Here is a 20644-nt window from a genome sequence, read left to right on the forward strand (position 1 = left end):
CCTCTCGCAGTTCCAAGGAGTGATTGAATTTAGCTGTGTCTGCCCACACCCCGGCCCATTCCCCCTCATTTATGTCCCTCTGAGTTATCCCTTCCCACATGGCCATATATCTAGGTCTCGGTGAGTGAGTGGATGCTAGGAGAGTCTTAAAATAAGAGGATATTTCCCCCTTCATATGGATAACTGTTTGAAAGAATTTTTCAAATGTAGTCTTCACTCATGTGGCAGCGTCATGGATCCGCGGTGCGAGGGCCCAGTGTGTAAGCTGGCGGTAGTGATACTGTTCCTCCGGGCCTAATTTGAATTCTCTCCTGCAGGTTTCAAAGGTTAAGATGTCATAGTTCTGAAACAGGTCTTGTAACATGAGGCAGCCCCCCTCCTTCCAGGCATCAAAGGGCCCCTCGCTAAGGGCTGGTGGAAAGCCTGGGTTGAAGTGTATCGGCGTGTGTGGTGAGGGAAACGTAGTCCATTCTGCACCCCCAGAAATGGAGTCCCAAAGTCTCAAAATAGTACAGGTGCTGGTGCTAATATAGGTGTTGGCTGGCCTATCATATTTAGGGTTCCATAATAAATCCCATATCGACCTCCCCGCAATGGCCCTATCCATATGTAACCAGTGTTTTTCCGATGCCCGATTGCACCACTCTGTCGCTATCTGGAGTTGAACTGCCCTGTAGTAGAGGTCGAGATCTGGCAGCCCTGCTCCCCCCTCAGCTCTTGGTCGCCATAGAACGTGAAACGGTAAGCGTGCTCCTTCTCCCTGTCAGATGAAGTGGGTGATTAGGGACCATAGTTTGGGGAGGAGGTCTCTGTCTAGGTGTATAAGCAGTGCTTGAAGAGATAAAGAAATGTTGGGAGCACTGTCATTTTGATTGCCAGTATGCGGCCCAGCCACGAAATGAATATTGGCTTCCATCGCTTGAGGTCGCCCTGAAGTTGGTGGAGAAGAGGAGGGAAATTGGCCCTATAGAGACCCTCTACACTTGAAGTCAACTGAACTCCCAGGTATTGGAGGGAACGTTTTGTCCATTGGAAGGGGGTGCATTTCTTCAGTGATTCTACCTCATGTATCGGCAATGTGAGGTTCAAAATAAAGGATGCATCCACGTTGATTTTGAAGCCCGCCACTTGCTCAAATAGTTTTAATATGGGCTAGTATCTCCTCCCAGAAGGGTCGCAGCACGGGGCAGTCCCACCAAATGTGTTGAACATTGCCAAGGAGGCCAAAGGCCCTCCAGCACAGATTATATGTGTTTGGGAGCATTCTTTTAAGCTTGGCTGGGTAAAGGTACCAATCCATCATGGTTTTCATGTGAGCCTCTCGCAGTTCCATGGAGTGATTGAATTTAGCTGTATCTGCCCACACCCCGGCCCATTCCCCCTCATTTATGTCCCTTTGAGTTATCCCTTCCCACATGGCCATATATCTAGGTCTCGGTGAGTGAGTGGATGCTAGGAGAGTCATAAAATAAGAGGATATTTCCCCCTTCATATGGAAAACTGTTTGAAATAATTTTTCAAATGTAGTCTTCTCTCGTGTGGCAGCGTCATGGATCCGCGGTGTGAGGGCCCAGTGTGTAAGCTGGAGGTAGTGATACTGTTCCTCCGGGCCTAATTGGAATTCTCTCCTGCAGGTTTCAAAGGTTAAGATATCATAGTTGTGAAACAGGTCTTGTAACATGAGGCAGCGCCCCTCCTTCCAGGCATCAAAGGGCCCCTCGCTAAGGGCTGGTGGAAAGCCTGGGTTGAAGTATATCAGCGTGTGTGGTGAGGGAAACGTAGTCCATTCGGCACCCCCAGAAATGGAGTCCCAAAGTCTCAAAATAGTACAGGTGCTGTTGCTAATATAGGTGTTGGCTGGCCTATCATTTTTAGGGTTCCATAATAAATCCCAAATCGACCTCCCCGCAATGGCCCTATCCATATGTAACCAGTGTTTTTCCGATGCCCGATTGCACCACTCTGTCGCTATCTGGAGTTGAACTGCCCTGTAGCAGAGGTCGAGATCTGGCAGCCCTGCGCCCCCTCAGCTCTTGGTCGCCATAGAATGTGAAACGGTAAGCGTGCTCCTCCGCCCTGTCAGATGAAGTGGGTGATTAGGGACCATAGTTTGGGGAGGAGGTCTCTGTCTAAGTGTATAGGCAGTGCTTGAAAGAGATAAAGAAATGTTGGGAGCACTGTCATTTTGATTGCCAGTATGCGGCCCAGCCATAAAATGAATATTGGCTTCCATCGCTTGAGGTCGCCCTGAAGTTGGTGGGGAAGAGGAGGGAAATTGGCCCTATAGAGACCCTCTACACTTGAAGTCAACTGAACTCCCAGGTATTGGAGGGAACGTTTTGCCCATTGGAAGGGGGTGCATTTCTTCAGTGATTCTACCTCATGTATCGGCAATGTGAGGTTCAAAATAAAGGATGCATCCACGTTGATTTTGAAGCCCGCCACTTGCTCAAATAGTTTTAATATGGGCTAGTATCTCCTCCCAGAAGGGTCGCAGCACGGGGCAGTCCCACCAAATGTGTTGAACATTGCCAAGGAGGCCAAAGGCCCTCCAGCACAGATTATATGTGTTTGGGAGCATTCTTTTAAGCTTGGCTGGGTAAAGGTACCAATCCATCATGGTTTTCATGTGAGCCTCTCGCAGTTCCATGGAGTGATTGAATTTAGCTGTATCTGCCCACACCCCGGCCCATTCCCCCTCATTTATGTCCCTTTGAGTTATCCCTTCCCACATGGCCATATATCTAGGTCTCGGTGAGTGAGTGGATGCTAGGAGAGTCATAAAATAAGAGGATATTTCCCCCTTCATATGGATAACTGTTTGAAAGAATTTTTCAAATGTAGTCTTCTCTCGTGTGGCAGCGTCATGGATCCGCGGTGTGAGGGCCCAGTGTGTAAGCTGGAGGTAGTGATACTGTTCCTCCGGGCCTAATTGGAATTCTCTCCTGCAGGTTTCAAAGGTTAAGATATCATAGTTGTGAAACAGGTCTTGTAACATGAGGCAGCGCCCCTCCTTCCAGGCATCAAAGGGCCCCTCGCTAAGGGCTGGTGGAAAGCCTGGGTTGAAGTATATCGGCGTGTGTGGTGAGGGAAACGTAGTCCATTCGGCACCCCCAGAAATGGAGTCCCAAAGTCTCAAAATAGTACAGGTGCTGGTGCTAATATAGGTGTTGGCTGGCCTATCATTTTTAGGGTTCCATAATAAATCCCAAATCGACCTCCCCGCAATGGCCCTATCCATATGTAACCAGTGTTTTTCCGATGCCCGATTGCACCACTCTGTCGCTATCTGGAGTTGAACTGCCCTGTAGCAGAGGTCGAGATCTGGCAGCCCTGCGCCCCCTCAGCTCTTGGTCGCCATAGAATGTGAAACGGTAAGCGTGCTCCTCCGCCCTGTCAGATGAAGTGGGTGATTAGGGACCATAGTTTGGGGAGGAGGTCTCTGTCTAAGTGTATAGGCAGTGCTTGAAAGAGATAAAGAAATGTTGGGAGCACTGTCATTTTGATTGCCAGTATGCGGCCCAGCCATAAAATGAATATTGGCTTCCATCGCTTGAGGTCGCCCTGAAGTTGGTGGGGAAGAGGAGGGAAATTGGCCCTATAGAGACCCTCTACGCTTGAAGTCAACTGAATTCCCAGGTATTGGAGGGAACGTTTTGCCCATTAGAAGGGGGTGCATTTCTTCAGTGATTCTACCTCATGAATCGGCAATGTGAGGTTCAGAATAAAGGATTCATCCACGTTAATTTTGAAGCCCGCCACTTGCTCAAATCTGGTCAGTTCATATTGCAACACCGGGAGGGAGGACGATGGGTGGGTTAGATATAAAAGGATATCATCTGCGAGGAGCGAGAGTTTATGATCGTCCCCTCCAAAGAGAAACCCTGTTATCTCTGGGTTCTCCCAGATATACATTGCAAGGGGTTCAATGCTCAGAGCAAATAGTAAGGGCAACAGCGGGCCCCCTAGTCTCGTCCCTCTAGTAAGGGGAAGAAGTCCGACAGTGTACCGTTAACTTGCACTCGGGAGCGGGGCTCTGCATAGTTGGTCCTGAGCATATTGATAAATCTGTCTGCAAAAGCAAAGTGTTTAAGGGTGGTGAAAAGGAATGTTCAGTCCACCCTATCAAAGGCTTTTTCGGCATCCAGACCCATTATCAACGTCGGTGTGTTGCATTTGGATGCCTTCTTAATCATGTGAACCGTCCATTGGATGTTGTCATGGGTTTGCCTGCCTTTTATAAAACCTGATTGGTCCGGGTGGGTTAGGTCTGGCAGTAGTTTGTTTAATCGTTCGGCCAATATGGCTGAGTACAGTTTTGCATCTAAATTTAAAGGAGCTATAGGGCGATAAGAAGCACATAAATGGGTCTTTTTCCCAGGCTTAGGGAGCACTGTGATGACCGCATCCACCATCATATGGGTGACTTGCCCCTCTTCCGCCATATTATTAAAGACTTGCGTAAGGTGGTGTATGATTTCGGCAGCGAAGGTTTTATAAAAAAGGGCTGTTAGGCCATCGGGCCCGGGTGCTTTGTTGGACTTAAGTGATTTAATCACTTTACACACCTCCTCACGAGTGATAGGGGCTGTAAGAGTGTCATTATGGCTCTGAAATACCTTTGAGAAGGTCAGTGCCTGCAGGTAATTATTTTGGGCTGTGAGATTTAGACTTTTCCCCGTATATAAATGCTCGTAGAACTTTCTAAAAATGGTGGCCTTCCCTGCATCTGAGTACTCCAACCCGCCCTCGTTATTTTGTATGTTTCCAATGAACTCCCCTTCCTGTTTTTCCCTTAGTTGCCTCTCTAAGTGGGGGCCAATTTTATTTCCCTGTGTGTAGGAAATTTGACGGAGCCGCAAGAGAGGGTATTCTGCTCTTTTATTATAGATCGCTTTAGGTTTAACTCTCAGGGCAGTGAGTTTGCGCTGTGTTACCCTAGTTGGGGTAATCTTATGTGCCTTCTCAGCTATGTCTAATTCTGCCTCCAGGTTTACTCGCTCCTTGGTTCTCTGTCTGTTAAGGGTAGCATTACGTTCTGGGCATTTGCCCCGTATATATCCTTGAATGCGTCCCAATTGTTAAACAGGGATGTGTCCTGTGGAGAGTTAAAATAAAAAAATTCAGTAATTGAGCTTCTCAGGTTTTCCCTTATCAGTCTATCTCTGGTGAGGGAGGCAGGGAAATACGATTTAGCGGTCTTGGGTGTTGTGCCGCTCCATCTAAGGCAGATCGAGACTAACCCTGGGCAAAGCACTACGCTACGCTCGCGTAGTTTGCGCTACTTCGCACTATGCGAACTGCACGTAGCACAGTGCAAACACGCGTAGCATATCGTAGCGTAGTGCAGCGGTCATTTTTTTCTTGCTTGCAGTCCTCAACATCAAGTTGGCGACCGCGCTTAATCAAAATGACATCCTGGCGAGACTTTTTCCTCGTTCGCGAGCAGCAACATCAAATTTCCGATCGCGAGCCTGGAAAATAAACCTCCCAGCGAGATTCTCAACGCGGGGAGGTCAGGTTTCTCATTACGAGTGGTCGCAAATGCTCGCGACAGCTCGCAATGAGAAACTACCAGTCTGCGTTGAGAAAGCTGTCGCTCGAGTAAAAATCTACTTGAGCGGCAGAAAACTACAGCTCGCACTGTGCAAGATGCCGTTTTCAATGATTGCACAGTGCCGGATTCTTGTTCGCACTGTGCAATCATTGAAAACGGCATCTTGCACAGTGCGAACAGGGTACTACGCAGTTCGCGTAGTGCTACGCGTGGCTCGCATAGTATGAAGTGCACTTCGCAAACTACGCCCAGCCCTAAGATTCGAGACGGGGCAGTGATCTGAGATAGAAAGCGGGAACATTTTTGCTTCCTGTAGAGAACCCAACAGACTTTGACTAGTAAAGCTATAGTCTAGCCTGGAGTAGGTGCGTTGTAAATGTGAAAAGATGGTATAATCTTTAGTAGTGGGGTAGAGTGTGCCCCAAGCGTCTCTAAGACCCAGGTCATGTATTGTCTGTTTTATTGCTGTAGGGAAGGAGCTTGTCAGGGCTCTATGGGTATGTGTACTATGTAGGTCTGCCTGCCAGGTGAGGTTAAAGTCCCCCATGAGGATTGTCGGACCTTCTACGAATTCCCAACCTTGTTGAAGAGGGTGGTTAAGAAAGCTGGTTGGCCTACGTTGGAGGCATATGCTGTTACAAAGGTGGATAGCTTCCCCTTCAGGTTGCCCTTTACCATGATTACGCTGCCATCTTTGTCAGCGTGAACCGCCTCTGGTTGGAATTTAGTTGTTGTATGTAAAAGTAGGGCGACCCCATGTTGCTTCGTTCCTGCCGAGGATCTGTAAATTAAGAGGTACTGTTTGTGTCTCAACCTCATCTCCTCGTCCCTTTTTAAATGTGTCTCTTGAAGGGCCACAATGTCAAAATGGTGGTCAGTAATATATTTCCATACCTTTTTGGCGCTTAAGTGGCGAGTTCAACCCCTTAACGTTCCATGAAGCTACTATTAGTGCCATGACTATGTGGCCCCCTCCTCCCCCCATGCTCAGATATGCACCATGTCGGAGCACCCCCATGATTCAGATTGCTAATACAGCCTGAGCCCCACACCCCTAGTCTATGTAACATCCTATATGCTTGGTTGCACCTGAAACGAGTGAGAACATATCCAATACCGAAACTGCACCGTCCACCATCTGAACAGCACCTCCCCTTCCCTCCCCAAAACCCAAACAGAAAAAACAAAACAAAATCAACATCAGTGAGAGTGTCAGATATGCTCTGACTACCATCGATATCGCTCGTTTGGGCTCGGTGGCGGAGGCCGGGCCGACGTCCCCCGCCACGCTTCCCTTGAGTGTTCAAAAGGAAAGTTCGCCATCTTCACATAGGCTATAAAGAGTGTGCAGGTGCTCCTTACCCCAGTGTGTAAAGTCACTAACCTCTATTCCGCATTGTTCAGAGAGGCCATATTCTGTCCTTGTGGTATGGGAACGCACTCCCTTAGGGACCAGGCAAAGCTTTGGTCGGTGATCGTCATCCCTACAGTCACTTATGGGTCCCCCTCAAGCTCGTGGACCCTTGAGACCTTCTCGCGGTGCTGCCATCTTTTCCCCTTGGAGGCCCTGGCAGGTCCTCCTTCTCAACTGGGGGAAGGCCTAACAGGCGGAGACCCTTGTTGAGCTCAGTGATATGGTGGGGTTTGTTGTCGTGTTCGAAGATGAGGCCAAACGGATATTTCCACCTGTATCGCAGGTGTGCCTCCCGAAGTTTTGTTGTGAGGGGTCGAAGTTGGAGTCGTCGTGTCAACATTGCCGGTGCCACATTCTGATAGAGGTTACATTTGTGGCCTTGGAATGAGACGTCTCCCTTCTTCCTGGCCTCCTGCAGGGCTATTTCTTTGACCTTGTAGGAGTGAAATGTAACCACTATGTCACATGCCCGTCGCTTCTCACCACCGGCTGCTCCCCCAACTCGGTGGGTGCGTTCCAATTTAATCTTGAGCTAGCGTGGGCTAACAATCTCGGCGAAAAGGCCTCTGAGGAACGCCTCAAGGTCTGGCCCTTCCGCTCCCTCTGCTAGGTCTTGGATCCGTATGTTGTCTCGCCGAGCCCTGTTTTTGAGTTCCTCAGTTTTTTAGCAGGGCTAGATGGAGTTGATGGTGCAGGTCCTGTATCTTTTTGTGTGCCTCCATTGTATGTTTTTCCAATCCCTGGGTTTGTGTTTCCAGGTCCACGACTCAAAAGCCCACGGAGTCAACGTCTTGCTGGAGCGTGGTCATACGTGCAGATAAGTCCGTCCGGAGCTGATCAATAGAGGCTTTCATGTCCTGGTTCAGCTCAGCGCGGAGCTCAGCCTTGAAATCGCACAGGGTACACAGTAATTCGTCTTTGGTGAGGGCCATATTGGTCGGAGGTTCTCCCTGGTCAGGTGGCTGCCGTTTGTCCGAGGGATGGAAAAAACTGGTGACCTTGGGTGGCGATGGTGGCTTCTTTGGTGGTATAAGTGCAGGCTCCTCAGCGCCCTTTACGTGGTGAGTGGTAGAGTCCGTTGTGGAGGGCAGGGGTCCCTTTACTGATTTTAGTGGACACCTTCAGTAGAGGTCGGAGACAGCGTAGGTTCTCAGAGTCTTCATTTCATTGTTAGCGGCATCTCATCGCATGTAGCAAGCGGGGGAGACCCCAACGAGGAGGGTGTCAGTTGTGCAGGGCCACAGCAGGATGCGCGCTGGTCCCCGGAGGGTGCCCGCAGGTAGGGGTCGCCGTGCTGAAGGGACGCAATCTAATGGGATTAGCTGCAAAGAGCCATTGGCCATTCGCGCCCCTCGCCTCCTAGCTGTCTGAGCAGTTATGGGACACCATCTTAAAGTCAGGCGGGATCAGGCGTGGGGTTGTTAAGCGTTGAAATGTCGCCTGGGGGCTTCAGGGATCAATGCCCTCATGAGTTTCGTCGCATGGGCTTCCCTCTCTGACCCTCTGCTGCGGATCTTGTTTTCCCGGTGTACATTAGCGCTCCGGTAGCGCATCCCCCCCAGCTCACCGGGCCTCTGTAGTGGTCGGTTCCTTCAGTGTAAACTCGCCACTTCTGAAGGCAGAGGACACGGGACGTCCGCAGACTCGCGGACAGGTTGGGAGGATGCTGCTGGTCTCCCGCATAGGAGCGCCCGCAGCCGGTTGCCTCTGCTGACTTCCTCAGGCGGCTGCCATTTTGCGTGGTCACGTGGTCGGGGCCAGCGGACTCCAAACCGGCTAGCCAACACTCAAATGTGGTGCTGAATAGCCCTCACGCCCCCGCTAGCAGTTCTGGAATCAATAGGGCATAGTAGGAGCAAGTTTGGCGCGGCCAAACAGGTCGCTGTGCACTCAAGGCGCCAGCGTGGATCCAAAGAATAGACAGTTCACGTCCGCCATCTTGCCTGGCCACACCCCGTGTCTACACATTTTAAAAACATTTCACACATTGGATGTGTGCTGTACAGTGCAACACACTTGAAACGTGAAATGTGAGGAGAAATAAAATATTTCCTCACCTATGCGCCTGCCTCAAAGGAAGCGTAGTTGTTTTATGCAAATCTAGCAATCTTTGCATCAAAAATCATGAGTGGCTGCCCTGGAATGCCCCCTTGAAGCAATGCAGAACAAAGTGCTATTTGCATAAAATAAGTTTTACGCCTAAGATTAAACAATGTAGCAAGACTTTGCCTGGCTTTGCATTACTTTGTGGTGGCCCAAATTCTTGATAAATCTGCCCCTTATACATATTATCAAGGTGTATATTTATTATCAACGTATCTAAAGAAGGGATTAACAATATGTATGTCACTTACCTGAGCAAGTTAGCGGTAGTCAATATTCTGCAGTAGATATTTTATAGTTTGATGTGGAAAATCCAATATTCTGGGAATACTCAGGATGCTTTTGACTTCTATTCTTAAAGGACTGGACTGGCTGCTTGAAAAGGCCCGCATTTAATTTAGGATTCTGTCCATGAAATATAATGCATCTGGAGCAAACCTGGACATCTTAAAAGGAAAGTCCGAGCTTATTTGTCCTGAATTATTGTTATCAAAGGACACAGACCTGTTAAATGTACCGTCTATGAAACACATTGAATGAAGAGGAAAAAACATATATGTTAGAGTATGGCTTATTTCCATGTCAACTATACCACTGCCTGACTTTCAGAAATAATATGAAGTAGTCTTATTTTAGTTGCGGATTCCAGTTTCATAAGAGAAATCCCCAGTTCAATGAAGTCTTATTGAATAGAGTGGCCACTGGTGCAAGTTTTCACCCATCTTTGAACTAAGCAACTCCTGTTACTATTACTTTAAATATTGTATTCCATTTACCATCCTTTGTAAATATTGGTCCAAAATCACATAATTTCCCGTGCCATCTGTTTTATCCGGAACTGCCGTCGATGTTATGTGTGCACGGTGTGATCAAATTGCTATAAACAGAATAGATGAATGAATAAACACATATATTCTCATGATCCACAGAACCTTCCTTTACGGAGGAAGCCATGAGCACTGCTCCTTTGGATGCGAGTGTTGGAGCACCAGAAGGGATGCCTACCGAAAAAGCAACAATGAAAACAACAGTAGGAGGTAAATATGGGCCACATGTGCTTTAGAACATTATTATTGTTATTATTATTATTATTATTATTATTATTATATTAGTTTTGTAACGCGCACAGCCACCCAAAAAAGGTTTCCCGGCGCCGGCCTAGCACACAAATTGCTAGAAAAGAGCAGTCAAGAACCATTTGCTACTAAAAAAGCCAGGTTTTAAGATTTCTTTGAAAACTGAGATAGGACGGGTCATTCACTGACAAACAAGATAACACGCCAGTCTGCATTCATTCATTTTAGATCTCGGCAGGTCTATTGTTTCTAATGCATAACATATACTTAGAGTGGGTTATAGGTCAGCCTGTTGCTCATGATTGGGTGTCTTTGTTGTCTATCTCAGGTGTCTACTTTTGAGCCTTGTGCTTGTGCAGCCAAAGAGTATTTCAGGATTCCTGCATTCTAATTCGATAAGCAGAATCCTTCCACTACCGACTTAAGGGGACTTTTTTTTTTATTTTTAGCTTTCAACACTTCATGGGAGTGTTAAATTTGCCTTTGTCTATCTCTGCATATTCAACTGCCCCCTCCCTGTATGCTCACTATGTGCTTCCCATCATCCGCGTCTAATGCTCCCCACCCTGCTCACTGTATTATTATTTTATTTTTTTTTAGACGGGCCTACCAGCTGCAAAGTGGTGTCAGGCTGCTCCTTCCATTTTTTACACTATGTGCATTTTCTTTTCCACTTTTTTCTTTTAATTATCAAATCAAATCAATCTTTATTTGTATAGGATTAATTAAAATCATACAAAGAGCATCAATAATAAAATATCATTAAACAAGCTGACCATGGTTCAAAAAGGCCAGTAAGGTATGTCTAATAGTTTAAAAAATGTTCCCCGAGTGCTAACGATTACCCACTTAAGCCACTTACTAAGGGTACCTAAGGACAGCAATGAATTAAAATGCAAGCATACAGCTACTGTTAATTATCTGTAGGAACTATCCAGAGATTGCCAAGCTAGTAATCCACTAGGAAACCAGGTAAGTGAAAATGGCAAGAAGGTATAGAAGGGTCGCTCACTCAGGATAACTATGGGGGCAGCTAGAAGTTAAAGTGAGTCCATGCAGCAGCTCTTAGCAGTCATAGGAGCAGTGCAATGATTGCTAAGGGTGTTATTTCACTAGCAACCACTCTGGATGCCAGGAGCCAGCAGAAGTGCAAATAGCAAAAAAGTGCAACGTGCAGCAGCTATTTTATTAGTACTCCAGGGGTAGTCCGTGATTGCCAAGCATGTCAGTTCACTAGCAACCTCTCCGGGATCCAACTTAAGTGCAAGTGGCAAAAATGTGAAAACAAACAAGTAAATACATAGCACAGCAGTAGGTCGACATGCCACCATTGATGGGGACCAAAGGGGCATCCTGTCCTGGGGCTGATAGCCCATGGCCAAGATAGCATGGCGATCGAAATGAAGCTGATCCTCGCCCAATGAAATTCATGCTTTTATTAGGGGCTTTCCGGGGACCTGGGAGGCCCCAAATGGCATAAATGTTTGTAGAGTAAGGATATGTATGCCAAAAGAAGATACTAGGCTTCCAAAAAGTCTAAGTGTTAGACGAGAGCGAGGAGGTAGCCAGGACCTGTTTGATTGATAGGATCAGTGGCCCGCGATGCAGTGATTTACTTGCTTGGGCAGTGTTCATTCAAATTTGTTTAAGCATTTCATAAAGAGACAGGATGATATGGTATCGTCTGGCCCTAAACAGAGTATCACGGCATTCCTACATGTGCGGATTCTTTTGCTTTGAAATAAAGGCTTGAGGAAACTCCTCCCCTCCAAAGCCAACTCAGGGCAAATGCAGGTGAAGAAGATTCTCGTTGCTTGCCCTCTGCCGTAGTTTAAGGTTCAGATGATGCGAGTAGGTGCAGACTGGATACAATACTGGCGACAATTTGGAGTAGCTGTTGATGACCGTCCAGGCGTGGCCTCTTTTGGTGAACTCCTCTTTGTCCTTTAAGAAAGGTATTTTAGCCGTTGCGGAGTTCACTAGTTTTTTAAAAACATCATATAATGACGATGCCCAGAGGTTTTCAAGATGCAGGTTCCTTAGCGAATGGTCCAAGAATTCTTTTCGACTATTACTACAGCCATCCTAATTAATTGCTAACCACGAGATGTTGTTTTGGGTGTTGGGTTCTGCTTGTCTTAGTTTGAAGCAGGTCTTGACTATAGCACTCTGCCATCCAATGGATTGTCTTATAAGTCCAAACTCCAATTGAATTTGGCTCGGGATGTGTTCCTTGGTAGGTTGAATACGTAACAGTAAATTTGAATTTGGAGTTTGTCCAGTGAGATCAAATCCTGACCCGAGTGCCTTGCTACTGTATGTCAAGGTAGGCAAAGTTTTTGCCACCATGACCTTCAGCACTGGATCGAATGTAGGCAGCAAAGAGGGCGTTGCTCTAGTTTATGATGGTTTAGAGCTGGGGCCCTAGATACTTGTTTTCATTTACTGCATCTAGGGTGTGTGTGTCCAGATGACAGCTTACGATTTTCTTGTTTGCCTTGCTGAACATCAGCACCTTAGTTTTATTCTGATGGGTGACCAGGCCATTTTGTGTTGTATGCTGGTGGAGCATGTGTATAAAGCCTCTGGAGGCCAACTTTGGTCTTAGCACTACATCATCCGTGTATAAAAGGTGGTTCAAAGCCAAGGTGCCCAGCTGGTGGACATAGCTATTAGCTTCATCAAGAGCAGGTGAGAGGTTGGCCATAAAAAGATTAAAAAGACTTGAGGCTAACACGCACCCTTGTTTTAGGGCTTTATGGGTGTATATCTTGCTTGTATGACGGTAAAAGGCAGTGATGGTTCTAAACAGGTGTGAGGGGATGTTCCAAGCCGTGAGCTTCTTCCAGAGCTTCACTTGATTTAAACACTAGAATGCTGTTTTATAATCAACGAAGCAAAGATAGGTGGCACAGTTCCACTTTCCCAATTGGCCCCAGATGGTGCAAGAATGTTAGTTAAGTTGTCAGAAGCCCCTCCGAAAGCGGGATTGGGTTATTGGGACCAACTGTTTGGCATCGGCCAAGGTGGTTAGATCATGTGTAAAATGAAGGATGCACAATATTTCGTTCAGTTGTCTAAAAACGTTATGAAGCGGTAATTGTCCGGGCGTGTTTTATTTTCCGTGGTGTAGTGGGTGATAAATGCCCCACACCAAGAGTCCGGTATCACCCACGTAAATCTGCAGTGCTGTAAAAGGGAACCGGCGTCCTTGCCCAATATGATGGGTCTTGCTTGTAAATGGCCAGGGGTATTCCATTTGGCCCGAGGGGGGGCATCTTTCAGTCCTTTCTTAATTACAAGATTGACTTCTTGTGACAGTTGCACACCTTCTGGCCTGAGAGAAAAAGCAGGTCTGCGTCTAGGAACGATTCAGCAATTGAGCAGTAATCTGAACTAAATCATATGCACAGACTTGAAGCTTGATCAGCTGAGGAGTCATTTGTTGGTGTAGCATTGCCTGTCTGGGGTACTGAGGAGTAGGCATGATGCAGTAGAGTACTGAGCCGGTAGTCAATGGCAAAACCGAGTGCACCTCTGCATTTGTTATTAACCACATCGATGCTATGCATTTTCCCGCTGTGTGCTGGAAGCAACAAAAACACATGTTACATGACGAGCTGGGCTCGTCATCAGCGTAGCAGGAGGCTACCTCATGACGAGCCCAGCTCGTCATGAGTGTGGAAGGGGTTAATGTCCGTTCTATTTCAGCCAGGAAATGATTCTTGAGGAAAGTGACCCTGCACTCTTCCCTGATTGGCATAATCTAGAGGGCCCCTGCTGTTTATTTAAATTATTCACAGTTTTCCAAAAAATATCTTTAATTGGGTTTCTTGCTGTTATTCAGCAGTTTAGCCCAGCTCCTATGAACTAGCCGAACAGCCTGGTTTAGTTTTGTCTTGGACAGGTGATAGACTACAGATTTCATTTTGAAGTTTGAGCTGAATTCTGGTTGTGCTAACCAATTTTGCTGTAATGGAGCAGCCCTATAGTGGAGGCTGTCAGTCAAAAGATGGGTCATTACATTTTCTCAGGTTTTTAGGACAGGTGGATTTAAACTTTTACACTCTTGTATCGCTTTTATTTGGGTAAAATGGCGGTCTACCATGTTTGAATGGTATATTAAAAATTTCAAAATGACCACCTGTGAATCACAACACAATTGCATTTATGCATCACAAATGCCAGAGGACTGCAATGTTTACTAGATGCTTTTCCGAATTTTTGGGGTCCAGAGATTTGGGGCCAGATGTAGGTAGGACTTATTTACCGATTTTTAATTACCGAATTTTACCGATTCGGTAATTAAAAATCGGTAAATAAGAATGGGGGGCATGTAGGAACATCCAGATGTTCCTTTTACCGAATCGGTAAAAATCTGTATTTACCGATTCGGTAAATACCGACCGGTAATGGCCATTTATTCCTATGGGCTTTGCAGCCCATAGGAATGAATGGGCATTACCTATTCGGTATTTACCGAATCGGTAAATACAGATTTCCACAAGGGTGCAGGGGGTGTCACTTTCACACACTCTGGCACCCCCAAAAGAGGCTCGGGTGCCATGTGGCAGGCATACCTGCCCTAAGGGCAGGTCTGCCTGTCATATGGCACAGGTGTGCATGCACACATGTTCATGCACACCGGATTCGGTATTTTACCATCAAATATTTTTGATGGTAAAATACAGATTCGGTAAGGGTTGTGGGACTCAGAAGAGTCCCACCTACATATCAACATTATCGAATAGGTAAAAATACCGATTCGGTATTTTACAGATTCGGTAAATTTACCGATCGGTAAATTTACTGAATCTGTAAAATATGTGACCCTACATACCATTTCGTTAATACCGGTCGGTAACGGCCGAAAATACCGATTTTCGGCCGTTACCGACCGACCTACATCCGGCCCCTAATGATTAACAATGCAAAATCCTATATTATGCAGGTAGGTTTCGGCCAACAAAAAAGTAATTCTTCTCAGTAGGTTCAGAGAAGGTTCCTACAACACATGTTTTTTCATATCTGGGGGTAGTGTTGGATGAGCGCCTGAAGTGGGGGCCCCTTATTCAAAGGAAGAAGGGGGAGCTCACACGAATAGTTGCCGCAATTTTCAGCTTTGCTGCTAAGATGGGCAAGCGCCCGATTGCAGCCATGCTTAAAATCTATCAGGGGTAGGGTGTGTCAACCGCATGTTATGGTAGTGAAGTGTGGGGGTGTACCACGGCAGAGCAGCTGCAGGTGGTAGAAAATAACTTTTTAAAGCACCTGCTGGGAATGCCGAGTGGCTTATCGAATCTAATAGCCCATGAAGAACTGGGGATCCCTTTTCTATGTGATATTTTTGCCTTGCGCCCTTTATTGTTTTGGCTTAAGTGCTGGCCTAACAATGAATTAAAATTAACTCCACAGATTCTGATGTACTGTATGTCCCTTGATCATATCTAGAATTCCCTGGCTGAAGTATGTCAAAGGTCGCGTCACAGAGCTGGGTCGTCCTGATCTCTTTTTAAAACACTCAACCTTAACAAAAAAGGACGTTGAATTGGTCAAAGAAGCCTTTATCTCCAGAAGGAAGTTGGAAAGAGATGACCAGGAATTATGCAAACCAAGTGTTCATAAATTTCTGACCCTAAAAACCCACCCACTAACAGAGCCATATCTTCTGGGAACGTTGACTACTTATGAGCGGTTTCTGTTGACAAGGTTTCGTCTCGATTTCTTTATTTCTTTCACCTTTTAATTGCGGTGCCAAAAGGGTGCAGCAGAGGTCAGGTGTTAGCACCCTGTCGCTGCGACAATTTGTCTTCACAGGATCTGCTTCACTTTATGTTCTTCTGCAAGTTCTATGATGTACCTCGGAGACACTTTTTACTCCCCCTTTTTAAGAGGCTGAATTTTAATCATGTTCGCCCAGCACTTTTGTACTTGTAGTTGTTGAAACCTGACTGTATAATTTTTATTGTAGGGTATTTGAAATCACCGATGAGAACCAGGGCATGCTTAGAATATTAGTCTTTTAAGGGGGTAGAGGAACACATAGTTTTAGGTATGTTTTTTACGTGCACTTTTAATGTGAAATTATTACATTTATTTATTGTACTTGTAGTATTTTCTGAAATTCTTTATGTTTAAAAGATATGAACTTTATTTTTCTGATTGTGTATTTTAAGGAATGTTTATATTTACTGTGACTTTTATGGTTTTCTCATTGTAAAACCGAATAATGTTTATGATGGAGTGGTGTGGCTCACTGGTTAGAGGCGGCAGACCCGTAAGCAGAGAACGGCCCGGGACCAGGGTTCAATTCCCGACGCGGCAGAGTCAAAACGGACTTGATAATTCTTGCCTCGGTGCCTACTCTAACCAGGGAACACACTCGGCAACTCTGGGCATTAAGCTTGCCTCATCTCTACAACGGCCCCCCACAGACGCCGGGGATGCCTGGTCTCACCTTGGAGATACCCAGAAAGGGAACATCTCACAGGGAAAACCAGGACGAGTTCCCCAGCGGTCTTCAGCGCCAGGATACTCCATGGAGTCGCAGTGCGCTTTACAAGTACACCCACATTTACATTTACATTTGATGATGATGATGGTATGCATTGGTGACCATCTTGGAATGGTTCTTCTTTATTTGATACATAACCCTATACAAGAAGACTATAGATTTGTCTTCATGGTGGACATTTGAGCATATTAATGGCAATGAAAAAATTTTGGGGAAAGCCAACAGTTTGGTCTTGTAGTGCCAAAATGTATTGGTTTTGTTAATGCTTATTTAATTCTGTGATTTAAAAATTTGATTTCCAAACCAAAATACAAAAAACTAAAAAGATCCTAATTTCTTTGTTTGGGCATGTGGAACTCATAATGGCCAAAATGTCAAATTAATAGAATCAGGATTTTTGGAGTATTCCATCCACCGATGTTACACCCGATAGTAAGTTTAGCAAAGGATGGTCACTGTGAATGACAGGGCTGGCATTACATTAATGCAGCTGTAGGCATTATCTCATAGTTTTGTACACGGAGACCATATTTGTGAAGTCTAATCTCTTAAAGTCTGTTTGAACACGTAGAACCGTAAATATGTATTGAGAGAAGGTTCTGCTAGTATTTGCTCCCCAAGATTGCGATGCAGGATCCTAAACTTCGGGAATAAAAAAAGAGGCCCCTAAAGGAACCTAGAGAGGCCACATGAGGATGCCAGATTGAAACAGATAACTTTAGAAATTGCTGTGTCGCTAGCAGAGGGTGAGAAGCCAAAACAGTAATTTTGCCTCAGCTCTAATGAGTCTTGCACCAGAGCTGCAGCAAAACACCCCAACGGTGTAACTATGTGGGTGTTCATAACATTTCTGTTGAAAATGGTCTTTTCGGCAGGGTGACCCGCAAATGTTTGGCCTTCCTTCTCCCATTTTTCCTGAATTCCTTTTTGTTGGTGTTAGGACTTTGTGCACTTTACCTCTGCTAAACACTGCTAGGGTGCTTGTGCTCTATCCTTAAAACATGTAGAATTGGCTTATACCCAATTGGCTTATTTAATTTATTTATAAGTCCCTAGTAAAGTTTACTACATGTTGAAATTCTACTAGTGGGCCTTCCTGCACTGATTGTGCCACCTACTTAAGTAGCCCTTTAAACATGTCTCAGGCTTCCCATTGCACAACCTGCGTGTGCAGTTTTAAACTGCCATGTCGACCTGGTAAGTTAAACCTATTTCCAAGCCCAAATCTTACTTTCTAATACATATAAGTCAACTCTAGGCTAGGGCCTGGACAGCCCAGAGGCCAGGGTGCAATGTATTTAAATGGTAGAACATATACTTTTAAGATGTACGTGTCCTGGTGGTGAAAAACTCTTAATTTCATTTTTCACTACTGCAAGGCCTATATCTCCCACAAGATAACATTGAGATTACCTTATTACATTTTATAAGCCTAATTTCCAAATGGGAAGATATGACAGGTTCATGTTTGGTATCTTTGGAATCCTAATTTTAAATTCTAACTTACGGTGAAGTTGGATTTTAAATTGCAATTCTGAAAATGCCACTTTCAAAAAGTTGGCATTTTCTTGCCTTAGCCATTTGGTGCCTGCAGCTAGTTTCTTAGCCACGTGACTATGTGTAGTTGGCAGTTGGGCTTTGTGTATCCCACCTAGACATCCACACACAATAGAAGTTTAGGTGTGAATGAGTGGGCCATCCTGACAGGATCAAAGGGAGGAGCTGGACTCAGCCTCATATGCATCTGAATAGTCTGTGTCCTGTCCCCACACAAAGGGCTGCATACCCCCGGTAGTAAGCCTGGAGGCACAGCTGGCAGGGCAGGGTATCTGTGCACTACCAAGACATGCCTCTAGAAGCTTTTCCCCACTTCAAGGCAGAATTGTGTATAAAAAGAACCTCAGACACCACCACTTCAGTACATTTCTGGACCTAATGATACTCTGCCAAGAAGAAAGAGTGCTGTGCTGCTGAATGACTAACACTCTGCTGAACTGCTACTGTACTGGACATCGGCTTTACTGTGCTGGCCTGCTGCACACTGCCCTCTTGCCTGGGTGAGAACAACTGGACCTGAATCTTTGGATCCCAGAACGCAGAGTGACTCCAAGGGCTGGTTGGCTTGCCTCCTGATCTAAAGTAACAGGGACATAAAACAATTCCAACAGCCTTGCATTTGTACCTGGACTCTGCCATCTGTGTTTCTACCATGCCAAATTGTGCCCCCCCCAGCCACGGCCGGTGGTAGGTGTAACTGCAGGGCGGTGACGTAGGAAGGGGGAGGGGCAGGGTGGGGGGTTGTAATGTATGGATTATGGACTTTAACAGGTAAGTAAACATATAAATTAATAAAACAAATTTCATTGTGTGCACTGCATCATCAAATGCGATGCAGTGCGTGCAACGAAATTCATTTTATTTATTTATATGTTTACTTACCTGTTAAAGTCCATAATCCATACATTACAACCCCCCACCCTGCCCCTCCCCCTCCCTACGGCACCGCCCTGCAGTTACACCTACCACCGGCCGTAGCTGGCCCCCCCCACCCCAGTTCTGGACCCTTGGAAGTGGGCCTAAAGTACTTACTAGCAGAACCAACACATCTTCTCTGCTGAGCAGGCCATCTCCTAGCAGAACCGAGCATCACCAGCGCTGTGTGGATTGGACTTGGCACAGAAGGCCCAAATCACCCTCATAGTCCTCGGAACTGACATATCACTGACGGCGCAGTGCATCTCCGGGCCAGGTCCCAGCTGCGGGCTGCATTCCTAACACCTAGACTTCGCATCACAAGCCCTGTCATCGCATCTCAGAACCGACGCAGCTCTTCTTTGCCCCAGATCCACGCAACTCTCTGCAACCAAGATTTAAGGTACTTTGTTCAGCTGATCTAACCTCGTCCCTGTAGCCCGCTTTGCACTCCATTGTGATCAGCCTTAACTTGTGATTATGTCCCGGCCCCACACGACCAAATATCCCGTGTTGGCGCTTATTGCTTTTTGGTGCTATCTTAACCTAAAACTTTGAAATCCAATATGACCATTTTGCCTGATTGGATTTTTGTTGTTTTGCTCCTATTTTATTTATTTAAATATATTCTCTTTTTCTAAACTTGGTGTAGGATCTTTGTGTGGTGTTTTTACTGTGTTTACTGTTTGATGTGTTGAAGAAATACTTTGCACATAGCCATCTAAGTTTAGCCTGGCTGCTCTATGCCAAGCTACCAGAGGGTGAGCACAGGTTAATTTAGGGTTTGCCTGCCTCTTACCTTGACTAGGATTGTGGTTGCTGCTTGACCAGGGCTCATACCCCAGTCAACCAGTAACCCAGTTTCTAACAAGTTGTAACTATGTGGATGTTGGTAAACATTTCCAATGCTCTTTAACATCCTATCTGCAAACCTAAGAAGGGTGTGTGCGTTGGTGCATGGTTGCCTAAAGTGCATCAGCTTTGGTGAGAAAAAGCAGTGCAATATCTACTACGGTAACGCCCTGGTTTTTTCACTCTTTTTTATGCAATGCAGTACAGCAGCATTGGTTAGTGCGCTGTGCTGAACCAAAAGTTAATACATTTGACCCTTAGTTCACAAAAAGAGGGCACTCAAAATACTCCAAAACTTTGAAGCATTAAGTCACAGTTTTGTACACGGAGGCCATACTTATAAAGTCTAATCCCTTAAAATCTGTTTGAACACCTTTATTGGAGGGGAGCAGAAACATGAACATGAATATGTGTTGCCAGAAGGTGCTACTGGTTTTTGTTCCCCAAGCTTGTGATGCAGCTTCCCAAGCTTGCGGATTAAAAAAAAAACAGGCCTCTAAAGGAAGCACAATCAAAGCTTGATTTATGGTGTTAACCAATGCTTGTTTTTTTTAGGAAAATAGAAATAACAAACCTATCGTTTTTCCATTTAAATGAAAGGTTGATGCCAAGTCAAGTCAAAAATAAGTTTATTATGACCAATTGGTCTTTAAACT

At 45.7% G+C, this 20644-nt stretch overlaps 1 protein-coding gene across 2 annotated transcripts in view; it reads left to right on the top strand.

Annotated features, from left to right (window-relative positions):
- OC90 (otoconin 90) overlaps nt 1-20644 on the top strand; it is a 619335-nt gene that overhangs the window by 389760 nt on the left and 208931 nt on the right. For both annotated transcript variants that reach the window (XM_078685553.1, XM_078685554.1), the window contains one exon: nt 10004-10111. In XM_078685553.1, coding sequence (XP_078541679.1) covers nt 10004-10111 — 108 coding nt within the window. The remainder of the gene's footprint in view (nt 1-10003; nt 10112-20644) is intronic.

The sequence above is a fragment of the Lissotriton helveticus genome, chromosome 4_1 (genome assembly GCF_964261635.1).
Source record: "Lissotriton helveticus chromosome 4_1, aLisHel1.1, whole genome shotgun sequence".
NCBI lineage: Eukaryota > Metazoa > Chordata > Amphibia > Caudata > Salamandridae > Lissotriton > Lissotriton helveticus.